This window comes from Accipiter gentilis, chromosome 10 (genome assembly GCF_929443795.1).
Source record: "Accipiter gentilis chromosome 10, bAccGen1.1, whole genome shotgun sequence".
NCBI classification, from domain to species: Eukaryota; Metazoa; Chordata; class Aves; order Accipitriformes; family Accipitridae; genus Astur; species Astur gentilis.
Genome location: NC_064889.1, coordinates 33,264,529 through 33,286,015, shown reverse-complemented (window position 1 = coordinate 33,286,015; position 21,487 = coordinate 33,264,529). Strand labels below are relative to the sequence as shown.

At 44.5% G+C, this 21,487-nt stretch overlaps 1 protein-coding gene across 5 annotated transcripts; it reads right to left on the bottom strand.

Annotated features, from left to right (window-relative positions):
* Positions 1 to 5: 5 nt before the first annotated feature.
* On the bottom strand, positions 6 to 21,472 carry GGA3 (golgi associated, gamma adaptin ear containing, ARF binding protein 3). Of its 5 annotated transcripts, XM_049811754.1 has the most exons (18): positions 21,414 to 21,461; positions 20,854 to 20,970; positions 15,681 to 15,765; positions 14,864 to 14,939; positions 14,242 to 14,340; positions 13,311 to 13,434; positions 12,244 to 12,347; positions 11,618 to 11,698; positions 10,277 to 10,414; positions 9,153 to 9,234; positions 8,543 to 8,659; positions 7,280 to 7,543; positions 6,550 to 6,617; positions 5,825 to 6,147; positions 5,072 to 5,337; positions 4,730 to 4,899; positions 3,906 to 4,016; positions 6 to 2,698 (listed from the first exon to the last, which is right to left on the bottom strand). In XM_049811754.1, the coding sequence occupies exons 5-18, from the start codon at positions 14,323 to 14,325 to the stop codon at positions 2,588 to 2,590; spliced, it is 2,043 nt and encodes a 680-aa protein (XP_049667711.1). In that variant the 5' UTR covers positions 14,326 to 14,340; positions 14,864 to 14,939; positions 15,681 to 15,765; positions 20,854 to 20,970; positions 21,414 to 21,461; the 3' UTR covers positions 6 to 2,587. The 5 variants fall into 5 exon arrangements, with proteins under 5 accessions (XP_049667711.1, XP_049667708.1, XP_049667710.1 ...); XM_049811751.1 differs by lacking the exon at positions 20,854 to 20,970 and having other exon boundaries at positions 21,414 to 21,472; XM_049811753.1 differs by lacking the exon at positions 21,414 to 21,461 and having other exon boundaries at positions 20,854 to 21,381.
* Between the last annotated feature and the right edge of the window lie 15 nt (positions 21,473 to 21,487).

The window sequence follows — 21,487 nt, the reverse complement described above, 5'->3', positions numbered from 1 at the left end:
CATCAAAACGTTAAGGTCACTTGTTCTAACTTGGCTTGGCAACCCTCCCCTGGTAAAGTAAACCTCATTACCAATGGCGGCATTACCTTGGCTTTTTCAGTCACTTTGCCTCTAATAACCAGAACTGAAATTAAGCCCATCTTGTAAACGACTGTACTTTTAGAAAACAGCAGCTTCTGCATTTTCGCTTAGTTTAGATGGTTTTGAGATGACGGGTGGAGTTTTAGGATTTCCAGAAACAGCACCGTACTCCACAAGCAGTCGTTAGTAAGGGCTATCCACAGAGCAAAGTAGGGAAAACGATTTATTTAACATGCAGCAGAACAAATGCATTTGAGATGTATATACAGTTACGGCTGTTCGGTATGAAGCAGGAACCTCACCCTACAGACAAGGAACATTCATAGTTTAATTTCCAAAGCTTTTAACAACGGATTTCCACACAGCAAGACTATGGCATCTTTCCATTTGGCTGTACAGCGCAGGCAGTACGCTGCCGTTAACACTGAGAACAAAGCCATTCTGCAGAAAGCACTTGTGCTCTTCTGACTTCCTCAAAGTCACAGTGAGATTCACGTGTAGGCATCTAAAGCAGTGAAACCTGCTTCCTCGGGACACACTACCGTGACCTAAGCACTACCCCCATGCCTACTGGCTCTAAAGTGCTGGCAAGAACATGTCTGAGGCAGAAAAAATTATCTCCTTGTCCCTTATCCTAGTCCATCGATTTAAAACCGCATTGTTCAAGGATCCAAACAACGTACCCATCCCTTTCACCTGCCTTCTACATTAGGGAGCTGACAAGGCTGGGGTCTTCATGAGCTTCAGACCAGAAGTTTACAGCAAGTTCCTCAGCCGAGCTTTGATGCCACCTTCAGGGGCTTCTACAACTGCCCGGTGCCTCTGATTAGGACCTCAGGCCTTTGAATCCACTGAGTTTTTTAACCTCTAGTGATTTTTACTTTGCAACACAGTAAAGAAAATTCAACTACAAATAACTCCAAGCTGCATTTGCAGTAATGGGTTTTACAGCCGCCATTAATTCCAGCAGCACGTTCTCCTCTGGAGTTTTCCTACAACAGGCAGGGGTCTCCTGTGTACTGATTTTCTCGGTGCTTTTGCTGACTGCTCCCACTCTTGGTTTGATAACAGCTGTTGCTCAACAGCACTGCTAGAAATGTTGAGCTTAGTGTCCAATGACCTGCCCTATCTGTGCTTTTGTCAATGGATGTTTAAAAAAACCCTTAATTTAAAACAGTCTGTCTCAAAGCTAGCTGAGGCACTGCTTGAGATTGGAAATCGAGAGGGAGAAGGAAGGGACTGCTGGAATCCAGTTTTGGTGATTTAAACCTAGTTTCTGTGAGACTGTAGCTAGAGGGATCAGCTTTTCTGCCCCCTGTTAGCACAGAACACTGATGTCCAGCAAAACTGCCTTCCCCCTTGTGAGGACAATTGCACTTAGCCACTTAATACAGGGAACAAATAAAACATGGCATTAAACCCAGCACATGCATCATCACAGCCCAGTGGAGACTTCTTTCCTTTCACTGTCTGCTTGTTTCTATTTAGATATCCTATAGCTCTATTATTTACATCTTGTATGTCATTGTACTCATCTCAGTAAAACACAGTATTCAACTACAATAATAATACTGCCTGCATGAGGGGACGTGAGAGGCATCTCTCCTTATCCCTGGATTCAGTCACGGCACCTGATTAGTGATTGTAAAGACATTTCTGCGCTCCAGGTGCTGTCCTCCACCAATACTGACCACTCCTTTCCAGCCCGGTTCACCTCCTCGCTACGCATTTCCTCTTTTCCCCACACTATGGAATGCAATGAAGGCAGAAAAATAACCAGTGTAACCATTTGCGTATAAAACTCAGTCCCAGCTGCTCAAAATGGATACAACAGGGAGGCAGCTAGCAATATAAAATAAATATAACTAAAGGTACAGCAGCGTCACACAACACAGGGTGAGGGTCTCCTTACGTTGGCCATTGGGAATGAAGCAGCGGAGGGGGAGGAAGGGAGCTAAGTGCCATTTCAGTGTAAAAAATAAGCATTCCCTCATGGAGCCAGCATTATTGCTCAACATGCTTAGCGGTTCCAGTCTGGCACTGAGGAGGGAAAAGTCCGAGGGAGGGCATGTGTAAGGGCTCTGCACTGAGGAAGCTCATGGTGGCATCATTACCCCACCAGCCTGTAGGTATCTCTGGACAGCAGGACAGGAACAAGCCAACCAAATCCCCTTCTGCTGACAGGTCTCCCCTCAAAATACAATAACTTCAAGTTTAATAGAGTGGAAGATAGAACCAGATTCACCCAGAGGTCAAGATAAAAGCAGCCAACACTGCCTGTTACTGGCTGCCACTCAGTTCATGCTTGGCGTAAATGTTCCAGGACCCCTTCAATGTGGGGCAAAAACATTCTGGACTAAAGCTAGAAGCAGAGTGGTCAGGACATGTAAACAAAGCTGAACATCACCAGTGGATAGCATGTGTGTCCCTCCCCACGTCACATTCATTCCAGTCCTGTGGGATCCTTTCCTGGTCCTGTCACAGAGTCTCTGGCAGTGTCCTAAGGTCATAGATTCCCCCACTGCTCTACCGGGGGAAACTGATCCACTTCGCCAACCTCTGTGCTGGGCTGGTCTCCCAGTGTGAAGGTCAGTCTGTACCTCAGCCTCACTTTCTCCTGCAGGGAAGACAAAACCCAAGAGCAACATGAGAACAGCCCCAGTTGCTCCCAAACAAAACATTTCACTGTTAGAGCTCTACAGAGAGTGGAAGACTTTCTGTTGCACATAGCAGGGGGAAGAGGGCCAAGGTTAACTTCATGGAGTAGTTTAGCTGTTTAGCAAACCTGAGTTATTTACCTTACAGTTTTTATACCACAGAAGCTTTATTGCTTAGCATGGATCAGCAGGAGAAAAGCATGAATGACCTGTGATATTAGTTTGCACATACGTGGCCAGCACCCATTGCTCAGCTGCTCTCCAGTGAGCCTGAAGAATGCTGCTGGAATAGTTCAACATTTTCAAAATTAAATTCCTCATCATGTGAAAGAAGATATAACAGTTCCTACTCTACAAAATTCCTAGTAAAACAGTAAGCAGGAGATGGAACCACTCCTTCAATGTGGGCCCCTCCATGTACCTCCAAAGTTTTTCAACAATCCACTAAACCGCTTTGACATTTATCCTTTTGGATCTCAAAGTTTTCCGCTGATACTTTAAGGACCCTTTTGCTGTAATTCTCAAGTAGTAACATCTAGATTTTTCAAATAATTAGAAACTACTTCAGCATACAGCTTTGAGCTTTATGGAGCAGGCTACTTAAATGAGTAACTACAGCAAGGAGAAACAGCTACTCAGATGCTCACAGCACAATCAGCAGTAAAGAAAGTGTTAACCATGTTGTTTCACTGGTCACAGGTACATCCTCAAAGAGTAATGGAACAGACACAATCTGACATTCGTCTGTTCATTCAGGTCTGTCAGGCTATAGCCTCAACACAGAAGAAGTATTTCTACAGCACCAGCTAATTTGACATCAATCTAATTATCACCAAAGCCAGGCACTTCCAGTGCACAAGGGAGTCAGACAAGCTCCTGATACAGCTCTGATTGCTACACTGTATAGCTGAGCCTCATACAACCATTGCCCTTCTGCTGGGAGAAATGTACAGGTCCTTCTCATAACTTGCTGACAAAGTCTGATGGGGAAGAGCCTCCCTCTAGCCCTGAACTGAAACACCAACATTATGCAGCGACCACCTCTAGAGGGCAAGTTAGGAAAAAATAGCTGTATCTGCTCAAATGTTTGGTCCAACCCCCCTGTACAATTCAGCTTACATCAAATTTGTCTGACAAGGACAGGATAAATCCCACTGCCCCTCTCACCTTCGTAGGATTTGCCAGAAGCATGACTTGGGTGATGGCAGCAGGTGGCTGGATGGGATTGAATGGAGACAGCTCTGTGCCAGAGGGTGGCTGTAACTTCACTTTCATGGACTGCAAATGAAAAAGAAAGCGGAACCTCAGGGATTATCTCCTACCTTGGGGACAATGAAAGATGCGTGCACAGGCTGGGGAGATAACAGCACACATCCAAACTGAAGAGAATCCATCCACATGCGAGGATGAGGAAACAAGGGCCAGCCCAGCTTGCACAACATGATTGGAACAGGTAGACTGACAGCAAGTCAGCCCAGAGTAAAAGCACTGGTCAGGTGAACACGAACAGCACCTTCCTATCCATGTGCTCTTGTGTCAGAGGTTTTAATGTGAACATCTTTGTGACGGTAGGCAGATTGTAGCTGAGATTGGGCCAGTTTTCAAAACACAAACCTGGCCATCCAAAATGATCTAGGTGCAGTAAGACTAGAATGGAACATATTGTCAGATTTAGGATGTCTGTTAGAAATTCTGATTCTAAAGACCTCAAGGGTGGCTCTATCCATGTAACAGTCCTGTCATTGTGCTATCTGACCACCTTCAGGAATAGACACAGCTGACTGATCTTAGCAAGAAAAACTCTATCTGTAGTTCTTGACTTATCCTATATAGTGTTTTCTGCCTCTGACAACCACCTTTACATTTTTGAAACAGGCACGGCACAGCCTATAGAAAGGTAGAACCAGGCTGTCCAAGTCCCCGAGTTCACACCCAGGCCTTCCCGAATGCATGGTTTCACGTCACTGTGGGTCTGAGCCACGCATCCCTACCTTTGGCACAGCAGCCTGCAGCACAATGTTCTTCACAGGAAGCGGTGCCGTGTTCAGCATCGAGACTACCACAACTAGCACATCTGACCTTCCTGGCGGGCACTCCCTGGCAAAGTGCAAGAGGATTCGGAAGCCATTCTTGTCATAGGCTGTCACCGGGAGGGCACTGCCTACCGCAGAGAGAAAAGGGGAGAGGAATGCAGGTTTATGCTGCAGAAGACGATCTGCAGCAGCATTAGGCAATCTGACTGTTCTGCTGGGACATCTCATCCTTTCTCTCTACTTCATAAGCTTTGCTTTTAAAAAATGTTCAGAGAAAGGTGAAAAACCTGAGATACTCACTGGGTTTAATGGATTCCAAGGGAACGTGGACATTGGCCAAAGAAATTTCAGGTGCTTTCATGGGACTGCCTTGCTGCTGGAATGATGCCGGCTGGAAGAGAGGACTTCCTGAGCCAGCAGCGCAGCTGCTTGGGAAAGAAATCGGAGGGGCTCCAGGGGCAGTGGCTGGCAGCCCTGCAGGTGCTATTAATGGGGCAGAGGTGACAGTGGTTGGCATAGTAACCCCAGGGAACACAGAGGGTGTCGCCATGCCTTGGGTGGCAGTCCTGGAAGAGAAACAGAAAAAAAAATGGGAAACTCAGCTGAAAGTGGAGCAGGCATTTCACTGCAAACCCAAGATAACAGCAGATCACAAGGACAAAGCAGTGGCTCGGAGCTACGAGGAAAGTGGTGGTGGTAGGCTTAGGCATTACTTCTCTAAGTCAAGAAGAAAGCAGAGTCCCACTTTGGCAAAGATGGGCAAGGCTAAGATGGGCAAAGGTCTCTGTACCTTAGCAGCCCGTTCAACTTTACACCGTGCATTGGTATCGGGCAAGAGTACAGCTGTTGTGCTCTACATAGCAGTGCCTGCCTTTCCCTCCCAGAGGTGGGACCCTTGTATTAGTTTGTAAGCTTAAACCCTCTGAGAAGAGAAATCCCAATCACACATTCCTACCAAACCAGAGAGCTGAAAGCCTGCCTCTGAACCTGACAATGCAGCAACCTTGGCTTTCTAACTGCAGAGACAAAGCAAAGTCCAGGACTTTTACTTACCCTTTGGCTTCTTCAAGGAGTTGTCCCAATGCATCCATCTTATGTGACATATTGCTCCCCACAGATGAGCTGAAGTACCCAGGAGCAGCTGCAATAGTCTTAGGAGGCCCCGAAGGGGCAGCCGGTCCAGCAGAGAATACAAATGGTGCTGAGTTTGGTGCTGGGATGCTGGGAGCAGTCTGAGAGGCTGTGAAAGCAGAGGGCAGCGTCACTGATGTTCCACACGTGGTCTGTGATGTGTGATGGAGGAGAGGATTCCCTGCAGGGTTGCAAGCAACAGTCACCATCTTCGGATTAAAGAAATCCAGGTCCAACTGGTCATTCTGAAAGAGAGGACAAGTAGATGCTCTAACTCACTGCTACCCCCTGTTGTAGATATGGCACTGTTACAGAGGGAGATAGATTTACCGCAAAAACAGGTGCTGGGTGGCAAGCAGCAAAGTCTGTGGCCTATGTCAGGACTACATCTGATCTGTAATTTAAGCAAAGGAAGCGCTAACATCATGGGGGACAGATGGGAAACTGAGAAAGCCAGGTTCAGGGATATCTACTCTGTTTAGACACAGCTATTCCAGAGTATAGGGCTAAGCCAGACTTCCCCTCAGAACAGCTGCCCTTCTGCCTGTATGTGTGATCACTTGTTTCTCCAAGGTGACAGAGTGTGTCCTGAGACCTCCCACAATGACAACCTCTCTCTCCCCTTCCCCCGAGACCCTCCTTTGTACCTCAAACATGCTCCATTGGTTGTTTTCTGAGGTCTCCTTCACTGCTGCAGGAGCTGGGTCATTCAGGCCTGAAAGGAAAAATAACAAGAAGGTGACTGGAGGAGAAAATGAGTTAGGTGTCACCCCTTGGCAATTGTTTCAGTACCATCAAACCATTTGATTCAGCTCTGCCAGAGCCCAAGAACCTGATGGAAGACTGAAATGGGCTGCAAGTCTATGATGAGGAAAAGAGACAGACAGCACCAGTAGCTGACAGTCACCCCTTGCACACAGCTCTTCTAACCCTTCCTGATTTGCAGTGTCTTCTGCTGTTCACATCTGGGCTCCACAGGCAGGCACTCTGCAGGCTCCTATATGCAACCCCTCTAAGGCACCTTGCTCTTTAGCACAGCTGCAAAGTCAGGGGTGAAACTTGTACCAAACTGCAGCCAGCATGTCCAGCATATCCAAACATGTACAGAGATCAGACTGCAATTACACTCAACAGTTATTTCACTTGCAGCCTACTCTGGGAAGATCAGAGTTTTTAATACTGACTCACTGACCAGGTCTTACACTCAGGGTGATGTAAGGGAGTGTCCCCTGGACTTCTCTAGAAACCAAAGGCATCTCATGCTCCTTTTAGGCATGCCACATACACAGCCAGCCCTCACACTCACGCTGAAGGAAGAAAGCAATCTTTGTTAGGCATGGACTGAGTAGCCCTTTTCTGGGCCCCTCAGTGTCTTACCTAAGCACAGAAGCTCCTCATCCAGCAAGGAGAGGGAGTTAGCTGTGCTGCTCTGCTGAGCGGGTGTGGCTTCCACTTGGCTAGAGGAACTGCTCCGCAACTGTGCAGACGTCTGGGGAGGCGGCGGGAGAATGGGGATTTCTGCTGGGGCTGGGGCTACCGTGGGGGCTGGCGTCAGGGTGGTAGGTGGCATTGGAGGTGGCGGAGTGACATCCAATCCAGCAAGGTCAATGAGGGTGTTGAGATTACTTGTGGAGTTACCCCCTGCAGCGGACAGGAGAAGAGCACTACTAGGAAAGAAGGCAAAAGGCTCAGAGCAAACCCAATGTACAGAAGAAATTATCAGAGAGATGGTTTAGATAACACAGATCCTCATTTACTCATGGCTTATGGCTCTTTATAACAGAGAAAGCCCACATGCTTTCCACCTAACCATTTGTTGTCCACAAGCTACTTAAATCAACCCAGATACTTAGGAAATTTCTATATGAAAAGCAACACCCGCTCCAACCACTGCTCCTTCCCCAGTGCATCCTGTAGCACAATTCATAATCTTTTCAAAATCTTTTGAGCTCAGATGAGGCTTTGGGAAATGCTACAGAATTACAATAAACAAAGGCTACCAGAGAGCTAGAGAGCTGAGGAAAATTCATACTGTCTGGACCTTCGTATTTAGAATAGTCTTGTCCCAATAAGTTGCTCTCAGGCAGTATTATTCATTCCTCTACTGTTCTCGAAAAATGTTTAAGTGACTCCCAAATGGTAATTCTGTCACACACATGTCCAGAGCTTTCAATGGTGAAGCTGAAGTGTGAAGTGGGCAACTGGCCTAAATTCACAAATGGAATTGCTGGCAAGGCCAGGAACAGGACCCCTGGCCTGCCTCCCAGTCTTCTGCTCTTGTCCTTTTGATAAAATCATCTTCTTACGTGTCACCATTAAGAAACAGGACAAATGTGGAGAGGAAAATGTATGAGAACTTCCAGTCACCCAAACTGTTCAGGTGCAGGTTTGCTACTGATGTTATCGAAGGTTTCAATAATATGGAACGACCAATAGTAAATGCAAAGCTGCAGCACTGTTGCTCATGTCCAAGATTGTTTATCCACTGCTAAGGAGCTGTCCTGTCCCCCTCTGATTCACAAACTGTTGGCCACAAGAAGCATCAATAGCCTAGTTTACCACAATTAATAGGAAACCCTGTCCAAAAGACTTAGAATTGCAGGATTCAAAAAATACCCAGTTGGCTTCCCAGGAACTCACCTTCCACTACAGACATCACAGGGAGATCCACTTCACCATTGATCACTTGCCCCTCTATTATTTTTTTATAGGAATTTATCACACGGGATAAATTGTCACTGGCCTGCAGAATATCCCCTACATGCAAGAGAGACAAAAATGACCTCCAAGACTTTAGTCATGTTGCTCCCGCTAATGCTGAGATTACTCAATTATCAACTAAATAATCAGCAAGAAAAAACATCATTATTTGGCTATAAGCTCCATTACTCTGTCTTTGCCATTCTTCTCTAAGCAATACCCTGACTTTTCTAGGTCCATGCACATTACAGTAACAATGGAAAAATGAGTCCAAGGCTTTGCTCCCCACAGCAACTCCCCTCCCCTTCCAAAGCAGCAGCTGTCCCCCATTATTGCCCCTAGCCTCCCTAACCACCAACTCTACTGTCAAGTCCTTGCCTGAATTTAAATTATAAGCATGAAGAGGCAAGGCTCTTGTCTTTTATCTGCTTGCACAAAGCAAAGTGCATCCACAGTGAAGAGGCATCTTTACAGCAGTCGTTCCCTTGCTGAACTCTTGCACAGTCACAGGTTGCAAAAGCAATTAAAAAAGAAGTGTAGCTTAGTTTACCCAAACTGCTGTCATTATCCTCTGTCTCACTGGCCAGCTTGAATAATGTCCGTCTTTTGGTTTCACACCTTTCATAGAGCTCCTAGGAAGACAGATTAGGACAAAGGGTTTCATCAGCCAGGAGCCACTGTCAGCAATCCCAGTCAGCATAGAGTGACTCTCCAGCCATGCACTGGAAAGTCCAGAACAGAGAAACCAGTCTCCCTGTGTTGAATGTGCCAGTGTGGCTGGACAACCAAGATCCCCTGTCCCTGCCCTATTTACAGGGCTGTGAAGCATTACATTAGCCTGGGAGTCTAAACACAACCTGCATTTTCAACACAACATCTCTCAGTCCTCCCTCACATCAGCACTTATGGCCAGCTCTAGTCCAAAAGATATCTAGTCCAAAAGTTCTTTGTATTACAGTAGTCCCTAAAAGCCCAAGGAAGAGCAGAATTGTGCTTCAACAATTATGCTTCAATTGTGCTACAACCACTACATAAGAGAGCCTGCAACTACATGGAAGAAAGGTGGCAAGAAAGAAACGTTTCAAAGAAACAAACCAGTTTCTTAAGCTTCTTACTATTGTTTCAGGAACTTGTTGTTAAAAATGAGTAGATTTAACTTTTTTTAATTAGATAAAGTGCAAGTCTTCAAGGCCCTGGGCCTACCCAACCATCCCTGGTGGCTGTTTTGATTTTTATGTTCTTGATGTTCTCCCAACCTTATAACACCAGCTAAAATTCTTCCTTTGAAGGGGAGGACCTATTTTCTGCCCCATTCAGCCTTTAGTTTATCCATCCACAGTGCTGTAAGGGACAGTTATAATCTACAATCAATATGTCCTAATAGGAGCAAGAATTACAAACTGCAGCTTCTCGATTCTGCCACGCTGCAGCTTTGGAGAACAGCTGTACCTCACTTCAAGCATGTGCAAAACTGAGCTATTGCCCACGGAATCCTTTGGTGAAAGGCGTTAAAAACATGGTTATTTTCTTTCCTGCTGTTTCCCACAACTGCTCTTGTTTCTTGCCATTGCTCTCCATTTTACTGCACTGTTTGTAATTCTCTGCAAAACTCAGTCTGTAAGAAGAAAGGACTGACTCCAGGATTTCTAGCAAGGAGGAGCAGCTCAGACCCACCTTCATGAGCTCCCTATCTGCCTCTGATGAGTCCTCTTTGCTGTAATGAACCAACATCTCATTCAGCAGCTTCACATTGTTATTCACTTCCTCCAGCGTGTGCATGCGTTTTGTCACTTTTTGAATCCGAGCCTCATCCTTCAGGGTTTAAAACAGACATAAAAAGTGAGTTTGCCTGTAAAGGTCAACAGTATCACAACAGCAGGTATTATCTGTAAATCATGTCAAATGATGTCTCTTTAAGCTTAAGCTAGGAAAAAAAAACCCAACCAAAAAGCCTCTCCATTCATGTGAAGTTTTATTATCTTTTCACCACCATTCTGAAATGACAGAAACCCCCATATTTCAAAAAAATCTCATTAAATAGACTTTAATGTATAATTATACCACTAAAAATAGAGAAGTTCCCCACAGTTCCCTTCTGACCTTTTCAGAAGATTTTTTTTGTGTGTGTCAGTGTCACTTGATGCCATTTTATGAAACAGATGTGTTTGAAGCAAAACATTTACTAGGAACAACAAGCACTCTCTGGTAGAAAATGTCCACCCAACTCTGACTTGAGATTCCAACTAAAGATGTAGGAGAGTCTGCCCTGAGGACAAGAGGAGCTTGAATGGAAACATTTCAGTAACCTATATATCCTTTTCAGTCTAGAAGCTATCCTTTTTTTTTTTTTTTTTTTTTTACCAGAATCACAGTGAGTCATTTCCTGGACTCCAGAGTTTCTAATGACTGCCATGGGTGGGTGCATTACAGCTCTACAAACAGGAAGGTGTTTCCATGAAGCCTGCTTGTGAGAAGACCCAGTCCAGTGACTCAGTCCTCAGTATCCAAGGGTGGTACTGCAATGCTCCCACTAAACCCTGACATGAAATACCATCTTGAGTGATGGGAACATAGTTAATTACAACAAGGGTCATTCAATCCTTACCCCTTCGTGCCCTGTCCTCCACCAGAGACACCAACTGTAGACATTTTTGTGATACAAACATCTCCCAGTTGCAAGCTGGAGTCAAAATTACACCACGTTCATATCACACAGAGCCCTTCTAAGTCATCAGATGGCATCCCCTTTATGGCAGCAACCACAGGGACTAGATGCAAATTAGCACTGTTAGCAGTTTTAAAAAAATAGTAAAAGGCTGGATGTCACTGATGGTCAGTCTCATTCAGTCCCCACAACTTAACTAAGGAATGTACTAATACAATGCTCCCAGAGCCTGAAAACCCCAGATTCTGGCACTGACCTGATCCTAAAGCTCTCCACCATTTTGAAGTCAAATTGCTTAAAAACTTGAAAGCAGACTGCTGACTGGGACCAAACCCACAGGAATTTCTTACCTCTTTTACCATGGATTTTATAAGCTTGTTGGCCTCTTGTAAATCATCTGGGTTTTTGCTTTTCAGCAGTTTGGCTAGAAGCTGTAAGATGGGAAGAGGATATTCAGGAAACAAATAAAGACCCTTGGCAAAGGGAAGCAGTGAAAGGAATCTAAGTGAAGAATTCATGGGAAAAGAGATACAGCCCACTATTAAAAAGCTTACAGTGCTTTCATAGTTACAGTGACTTCAGCAGGAGTCATTTATGGTTTATTATTTTATGCGAGTTGCTGCATTCTTGCTTCTACACAGGACATATAGTGTGAAATCTCGGAGACAGATCTATCTGACACTAGATAAGCATTCCTCGCATACATCATTTCTGGTCGTGTGCGTGAAATGTTCTCTGCCTTCTAGTACTACTGCAGGATGGCACTTTAACGAGGAACAACCTCATAATGGTAACACAGACAAGGCCTTAACTGGAACTTCAAGTTAGGTAGGTGGACAAAGCAATGAGTTATGTGAAAATACACACCACCACCCCAAAAATTAAAAGCTGAATTAGTATACTTTACTTCCTTATTCTAAATGTGCATTGAGTAATCACTTTTCATTAGTGATGATGATACGCATCTTCACTGTACCTTGGATTTCTCCTCATCATCAAACACAGGGTTTTTGGGACGAGGTGGTGGAGAAGGAATCAGGGTTCTGTCTGCAGGAATCACAGGATCAAACATAACGATCCCTGAAAGCAGAAAGGGAACCCACATGGGTTTGCACATGCAGTCACACCAGGCAGTGCACCCAGTTATTCACAGGCTGCTATCAAAGCGAACAGGCAGTCAGTCTGCCCATTGATACTAGCACACTGTTCCAATGAACAATACAGGATCGAAATCACTGAGCATGCTAGCTGTAAAAACAAAGTTTTCTTTGATAAAGGCCAAAACCCCAGCAAATGTATTGCCATGTCCATATTTCTCCTCTAATAGCTTAGTATAATCAATAGCTCTCCACTATTTGTCTTTCCCCCTTTCACTTTACCTGTTAAACCACTAAGTGCAGTCGCAGACAACCCAGCTTTGTGCAAATTCAAGGGCATGACGTTTGTATAAATGAGCTGAGCAGGAAAGCAGACAGCAGTGCAAAACAGGGTGATGAGCAGACTCCTAACCACGAGTGGGGAAAGAGCTAAGCTCCCTGCTTGTTCCACTGTCAAATCCTTAGATTTGTGCTCCAACTAAAGAGCTTTCCTGGAACCAATTTTTCTTGTGTTGAAGCCGCATGCTTCTCAGCTGAGCTTTTTTCACTGTGCCTACACAAGAAATTTTATCAGCTGAACTAAAGACACAAGTGTGAAGCGATCTAGTGAAAAGAGCACAAAAGACTACATGGAGGCTCTTATTTAACTTTAAATTAGACTTGTTCAAATCATTTAATAGCTACTTCTAGAAAAACTCAAAAAAGGCCCTGCAAACCAAACCAAAAGTATTTGCAAGGTGTTTAACTACTCTAGTTAAAAAAGCCAACCCAGCCCAGCCCAAGGCATTTAAATATAATGAGAAGCTTTTCAGGGTATCTCCTCCCTTGTTCTATCTCCCCTCAGAGCTTCCCTTGAGCCCATATAACTAGAAGGTGTATATTTTGTGACACTCCTGCTTAAAGCACAGGCTGGAGAGAATGGATGAATGAGCAGCTGACTTCCTACCTTGTCGCTTCAGCATGTAGTAGGCATCCTTGATTTTGGACTCTTCTGGCAATGCCACTGTCCAGCTATACAGCAATTCAATGACTTTGGTCTTCACCTTCTCTGAGACTCGGTCTCCCAGGTACTATGAGAGGAAAAAAAGATGTAAATTCTCCACATTCTTAATTTCTTTTTAAAAACGAAGTCCAAACCCAGAGAATGGAAGTTCAGTGATATGCATTAAAAGGTGTATAATCCAAGTTCCAAGATGATCCAAGATACATCTTATTAAGAGGAAAAAATGCTCCTCTAATATATTTGAAATAACAGTGAAGAGAAGCTTTGTGATTATTTTCAGCAAAAGGAAAAGCAGCTATACTGTTGGTTTCAGGATTTTGCTAGTTAAAAATTACAGTAATACAGATAACCGCCCCTGTCTTATGGGAAAGAATATGGGAATATTTTGCTGCATCAATCATGCCATGGGGTACCTCTGTCTATTTTTCACCACATCAAACTGATCATGAATATTGAGGGACGTAGCCAGGCACTCTTTACGCAGCAAGTCGGCAGCAGAGTGAGGACTAGAACTCTAAGGTGTGTTGCCAAGTCTCTTGTTTCAACTTCTGCATCACACTTCTCTTCCACTAATGCTGGAGTTTTGTTTGTTTTTAAAAAAAACACAGCCCAAGCTTTAGAAGCCCTTGAGTTACACGAAGGATCGGAACAGTGCAGAGACTATATACTGATGGCAAATAAGTACAACTTACTGAGAAAAATAGTAAGCAGAGCATAACAAACAAACAAACAAAAACTTAGCTAACAAGTGCTCTTGAATATAGGCTAATAAATGCGATGAGCCAGACAGAGCACTGCAAACATTTTGGATGTTGCCTGCAGCTTATTGAGGCCAAACAAAAAGTAAATACAGCCATAAGGCTCAGGGACTAACCTTTGGAGACACAACTTTTATTAACTCGTTTAAAAAGCGAAACTTCCCTACTTCATTATGAAATCTTCTCCCACAATTCTTCATACAAGCTTCCAGCACCTGCATCCAAGTAATAAAAACAGGGGCTGAAATCAACACCAAAACTCTGCAATAACAGCATAGCTGTGTTCTGCTTATAGGGGAATGGAAGGACCCATATCAGTGGGACACGTATTCCTGCTCTGCAATACAGGCACGAATCTCCCATCTTTAGGGGTGACATATCACAGCAGGCTAGTCTCCCACCCTCAGCCATGTATGTATGGGTCTAAGTTACCTCACCATCAGATCTCATAACAATGAACACAAATCTTGCCTGAAAATAACAAATGAAAGCAGCTAAAACTAAACCAGAGTTTTTTTCCAACTGCTCTATTGCTAATGAGCAATCTGGACATTTCAGTTACGTAACTGTGCTCCCTCTCACTGCCCACTCTCTCCTAGCAGAAGGGAATCAGGGCATTCAGCCCCAGAACTAGCCCCAGGTAACCCCACTGACACACACTGTGCCCCCTTAGACTCCACGGAGATGACATAAAGTGATATATAACTGGATGTAAGAGGAGAGGTAAGGACTACCTACTGTCAATGCCTGGACTGCCTCCCATTCCTGTGGTGACTGGATTTTATGAGCCAGAAGTCTCACGGCTATCTGTGGCCTGAAACAAAGCAGATCCCCATTACAAACAAAGCAGGCAAACATGCTGAAGGATTTTCAGACTTTCACAAATTCTACTGTTTAAACAAGACTCCTTTCACATAATTATAAGGGAATGCCATTTAGTACTTTTCATTTTTCCATCAGTGTACAAAGGCTAACAAGAAAAGCTCAGTGCATCTTCATAAGCCTGGGTGTTTGCACATACAAAAGGAAGTGAGGGCTGGTAGTCTGAGCCAGCAATTCCAGATTCCTGCTTGGGAGCGGCCAAACAACTCCCAGTACAGTCCCCAGCCCAGGAAATCACTTCATTTCTCTTGCATTAGTTTCCTTTTTCCAGAAGAAAACACTTCTTCCCTAGCTCACAGGAATGCTGTGACCCAGGAGGTTTCCTCAGTGAAGCCTTGTGAAGATTTTAAAGACACGAAGCCCCGTCAGGCACTAAGAGTTATAACCCCATTTTACAGACTGACGAACAGACTGAGTTTGGCTAGATGAGAACCCTGCATCTGCAGAAGCTGACATTAGAGGCAGATTCAGAATTCCCTTTTTCCTAGTGCTCAGTCTGTATATAAGCCATGCTGCCTTTCACAAAAGAGAAACCACACTTTGCAGCATCTTGTTTCTTTTGTAGACAGGTTGTCCTTGCAGTATCAGAAAACACGAGAGTTTGATGATCAAATGATGTATTTTAAAATGTGAATGTTAATTTTTTAAGTCTAGAGCGGTTTGGGACACTCACCCTTCAAGTTCTTTGTTGATCTGGTCACAGAATCCGATGATGTATTCCCAGTCTTCTTGCCTGTTAGATGGGTTAGTGGCTTTATCTTTGGTAAGGGAAAGAGAACATATTACCAATCAAGCAAAAGAAACAGTATAAAAGGTCACGCATTTCCTAGAGAAAAGCGTCTGACATCTGTTACCAACTATAAAAAAAAGGAGAAAGAAGTTCACACACGGTACGTCTGCTCAGGGAAGAGGGTGTGTCCAAGTTGAGACATCCAAATATCCAGCAAGAATCACTGCTTTCCAAAAAAACAGGTGCCAAATCTCAAGAACTTAGAAACATGCTATTTCCACACTCTAAATGAGAGTACAAGATAAAATATTTGAGTTCACACAGTTTCCCTCTGCCTGAAATGCTATATTTTTCTATTTGGCTATAACATTAAACATCTTAAAGGCTAAACCCTCACACTTTCTACATAGGAGATTATTTTTGTATTCCCTGGGAGTTTTGTATAAGTAAGAGCTGGAACATCAGATGTTTAATATGTCATTTAGCATTAACACTTGTTTTTGGAGTACCAGCTGATTTGTTAGATGCCTTAGCATTTCTCCTGGAAATTATGAACTGAATTTTATCATTATACATTGAGTTGTTCTTGCAAGTAATAAACACCATGGCCTGTACCTAATCAGGAATTCAAATCCTATATGATCAAACTGAGACTGATGCTCTACTGACTGGGCTATTTTAGGCTCCTGAAGGATCCTCCCTCAGGTACCAGGGCTTCATTCATTGTACTGATTGCAGAATAGTGAGGCTATCAGCATCTTTTTTTGTTATCAATGCATCTTCTCCATGTATTCTGCTTAACTCTGATGGAGCACTGAATTTACAGTAGACAAGATTCCTGCTTTAACCTAATTTTCCAGCCAAGATGACCAGACATGATGATTTTTCTTTCTTGTAAGGGAAGAAATAATGCACTGTAGCTATATATCTTCGGGCTGGCATTTAAGAAGCCTTCCTCAAAATTTTAATACAATGAAAAGAGATACAGAAAAGAAAATATTGCTTAGCCAGATAGTATAGAGCAGGGGATGAAGGACAGGAAAAAACCCAGCACACATCCCTGTATTTTCATCATAGAGGGAGGCATAACGAAATAAACACATGCTAATTTACAAAGTGTCATTTTTTTGTCATCATTAAAACATATCCTTTTACCTTTCCAGAGGCAGATAAAAACAGCTGTCAAACATATACTCTGAAACCTCACTGTCACAGGGCACTATAGTCCTCCTACTGTGGCAGTCCTACAAGGTTTGCTCATATTTTCCTCCTCACAGAAGGATAGTTGTAAAGCAATTTTGTAAATTGTTCCATGGATTGCATCTGCAGAGGTGAATCTCTGTGCCCACTGCTGACTTTCATGGGACCCCAGATAAGCAAAAGGCAGCAGCCAGGGAGGACCAAGTGTAGGATCACATCTTGTTGTACAAGCTAAGCTACCAAGCTATTTTTTTGAACTCAAGAGCTTCAAGGGAGGCTTAGTTTAAAATGCAGCTGCTGCAGAGCCAAGCAACTGTTCAAAACATATGTGGTACTTAAACCTTATTACCACTCACAACTGCTGAATACCCTGGAAGCATCATGAAACCGTGGACTTATAACAATCTAAAGTCTTTTCATGCAAGTCAAATGACATTGTGCATGGTTCGGTGCTCCAAAGCACCTCTGCTGCTCTGCAGGCCTAGATGAAAGAAATACAGTTCTTGGCTGGAGTTAATGGAATTTATTTAATAAATACAGTAAGAGTACAAACAAGTAAATTCACTCAACTAAATGAACTACTTGTTGGTTGCACATCCTGAAATTAGGAAAGAGATCTGGTACAAACAGGAAAACGTAACCAACATTTCCTTGCCAAATTTTATTTTTAAAGCTGTTCCAAATATCTCCAAAGATTTCTTGGAATGACACTGGATTATGTCACACTCTCAGACTGGATTCAGATTCATCTAATTTTTTTGCACCAAAAGCTCTCACATAAAGATAGTAAAGTCTCAGAAGGAGAGGGAGATTACTGAAGGGAAGCTATGTTCCACACGAAGAAACTCCCTATTTCTAACATTCATAAAATCTTCATGTGAAATCCTAGTTCATAAAAGTTAATAAACTTGATCAGAAGTCCGGCCCTGGCTCTGGAGATTGATGTGTCTGCATGACACAAGTCAACGGTGTGTATGAATACTTATTACCAATCTCAGTACAGCCACATGAACACAGCATCCCAGACAAGCTAAATTACCTTGCCTAATCTTTTCAGGACATCCCTACGTGAAGCTGCATCATGCCTATCAAGGCATAACTTAAAATCCTCTATTTTTATGCAGAATGCTTAAAATGTGGGCAGGAAGCTCCTCTGCACTGCCTTATAAATATGCTTCAACCCTTACATGAAAGGATTTGTTCCAGGAAGAAGAGTTTGGTGCTCTGGAATATCAAATCCTTGGTTTCTCTGTTGAAACTGCCAACAAAGGCCCATTTGGTACCCGTTATAAAGTTTGTTTCAGAGACGCTTGTCCATCAGGTCCCATCCTGAAAATCCCATTTCACGTTGGCAACCAAGTGAATGTGATTGGCAACCTGGGAACAAAAGTCTCAGCACTACCCCAGACCTGCCACCATCTCTGCCTTAGCTTTCAGACACCGCTGTACTTAGGACATATAAAGTTGCTTCATGCTCGACCTAAGCATCAGAGCCATTCCGCCCTCAGTTGCCCTGAAACACTAATGAGTCAACATTCAGATGCATCATTAGATATGAAACAAAGGTGCTTATTTTCTCTGTAGAGAAACAATGTTGGAATGCAGAGAACCACAGAACATTAACTGACTGGTAATGAATGCTCATATTTTCTTGGGTTTACTTCTCTATTGAAGTGAGACAAAAGCCATCCCAACAAAGGGTTTCCCCAGATCAGGCTTAGCATATGAATTGTTAATCTCCAACCCAGGCATGTCAAGTCTTAACAGTTGGATACTGTTTGTATCCCTGGAAGGAGAAGCAGAATGCTGACCCATGACAATACAAGGAAAAAACAAAGACAATCATAATTTTTTATCTGTCTGCATCTATTACATACCTGGACGTTGCCTAAGCCTGACATGAATGGGATACAATAAACTTCCTTTTGGATGCAGCAGAAAAGGCAGCGCTAAAGTCAAAGGATCCAGCTGTGTTTGTACAACTGACATTATTTCTAACCTCCTCTTCTATTTCAGCCAAGTGCAGAAGAAGAGCTGGCCAGCAGGGAGAGAACAGAAAGGATCACCTTTTCTCATCCCAGCTGCCTGAAATGAGGCAGGAGACATGAAGATGCTACATCATCACTGGCTGAAGTGCAGATCTTGCTGCAGCATTAGGACACGAGGATGATGTTACTTCATGGGTCTATGACTCCACCTGATGACAGAGACAAGGCAGCGTGGAAGGCTGCATACCACCAGTACAGAAAAAAAATAAAAATCATTGGCAATAAGAAATTTTCCATCTTCCTGTGACTGGGAAGTTGGTTGTGCTGCTGAGCAATTCTGGCCCTTCCCTTTAGTAAGGGCACAGCAGGTGCACACCCTCAAGGTTAGCATTAGACACAGAACAGATTTGTGATGGTTACAAGAAAAAAAACCTCAGGAGGCCTGGTGAAAGCACTCAGATGCACCAGCCTTTGCACTCTGCCTTCCTGGTTTGCATGACTCCTCCAGTAATTTACGTACACTAAATGCTCCGCGCTCCCCTACAATGGGAGGAGCGATATAATCACACCAGCACAAATCACTGTAGCAGTGACCTGGCATAAATGCACCCTCTTAAATGAGAGCAACACTCAAGCCTTGAAAAATGTGTATACCTCTGCAATCAGGCTCACTGCAATATTTCTTAGAGTGAGTAAGGCCTTTGCAACACTACCCTTTAGCATATGTTCTCTGGTGCTGAATATCCGAATGCTTGGCCAAGGAGAGATAACTTCTCTCTTAACTTCCACAATTAAAAAATAACCCCATGAAACAAACAGTCAGGAAGCTCTCCAGGCTATACAACCTAAAATATTCTTCCTACTAGAGATATTTTCACACACAAACTGAACTTGGTGAGTCAGTTCTCCTCAGAGAAAGATTAAAAGGAAGGGATGTGGGTGTTTCTTCATGTGTCTCACTGGCTACAATAAAAGATATTGACAAACTGTGGGAGTTCAGAGGAGGAGCAAAAATGGTAAGGGGACAGAACGGATTGATCTAGAATGAGAAGAGCTGAAAACATCATTTAGCCAGTAACTCCTATAACAGGTGACGATACCATGTATGTGTTTGAATTTTATATAAAAATACCAAGAAAGAACAAGAATTATTTAATCTTGTTTATGGAAGGATAACTCCAAAAGTGTACAGGTTTTATACTTTAAGGTATTTATCTTCTGCTGTTTGCCTAGTGCCCGACTAGTTGGGAACTTCACTCACTGCTGTAATCAAACAAATAACTATTAAAAAAAGAAGAAAATCTAGACAACAAGCTAGTGACATGCAGGATAACCTCCCATGGACAGCAGCAGGAATCCCTGTGTGTGGAATATCTGAAAAACAATTACTGTTATGACTGATTCATTCAAGAATCACCTCCTGATCCGCTGGTGCTGGGTCGGGATCCTGCAGTGCTAGGTTCTGTACAGCCAACAGCCAAAAAGCCAGCCAACTCACGGGCAGCACTGACAGACAGATAATGAGGAGATACTCACCAAGTGCTGTGGGTGAACAAGCCATGTTTTTTTGGTTCCCCCCTGCCCCTGTCTCTAATGTTTAAGATTCTGTGATACAAAATACCTTATCTTGACAAAGGATTTTTAAATATTCCAGTCTGTATGAAATGGGCATCCATAACTCCTACCCTGAAACTGCAGCTAGGCATAAAGCAGAATTTGTCTGCTTGAAAATCACGGTTGTATAACACATGAATACAATTTATTTGGGAAATCCCTACAGTTCTCAACCTCACAAACAGGCTGTAGACTTAGCTGACCAAAATCCAGGTGAGAGAAGACGAGGCAGCAGGGACAGACACGTACCATGAACCTTTAGGTCAAAAGAAAAGCAACAGCCTTGCAGGTGCCGAGCAAGGTGAGCAACAAACCTGCCCACTCCTCACGCCTCCCAACAAGCAAATCGATGACCGGACCCAAACCGCTGCTGTGCCCCTACAGCCACAGTTCTGCATCTCTCCTTCGCCGATGCTGTCGCGCCGAGGACGCTGGACACCAGAGCGGGCGAGTCGGTGGCCGTGAGCACCGGCAAGATGGGGGGGGGGGGGGGGGGGGCCTCAGCCCTTCCCCTCCCCCGGGAGGCCGCATCCCCGCGCAGGCGGAGGTCTCTGCCCCGGGGGACCGTCCCCAGGGTGCTCACACCCCCCTCACCAGCCTCCCCTCACGGCCCCGGCCAGCTCAGTGTCCCCCGCCTCGCTGAGGGGGGCGGCGGGGAAGGGCGGGAGGAGAGCTGCGGTGAGGCGATGGGAAGGGCCCGGGGCTGAGGGGGCCTGAGGCGGCGGGGGTGGGGGGGAGTGTGTGTGTGTGGGGGTGCACCAGGCCGAAGGGAGCGGGGCTGAGGGGCCCCGGCCGGGAAGGCTGAGGGGCCCCCGGTGCTGAGGAGAGCGGTGCTGAGGGCCGGGGGTGGGGACGGGGACCGCGGGGTACTCACTGAGCCACGACTCCAGGCTCTCCCCTTCCGCCTCCGCCATGTTGCCGGCGCGGCCCGAGGCCCCGCCCCGGCCG

Coding starts and splice junctions, on each gene's coding strand:
- GGA3 (XM_049811751.1), bottom strand. CDS start 21,453: ATGGCGGAGGCGGAAGGGGAGAGCCTGGAGTCGTGGCTCA. Junction 15,766..21,413: donor GAGCCTGGAGTCGTGGCTCA/GTGAGTACCCCG, acceptor CCCTTACCAAAG/ATAAAGCCACTAACCCATCT. Junction 12,348..13,310: donor CTACATGCTGAAGCGACAAG/GTAGGAAGTCAG, acceptor TTCTGCTTTCAG/GGATCGTTATGTTTGATCCT.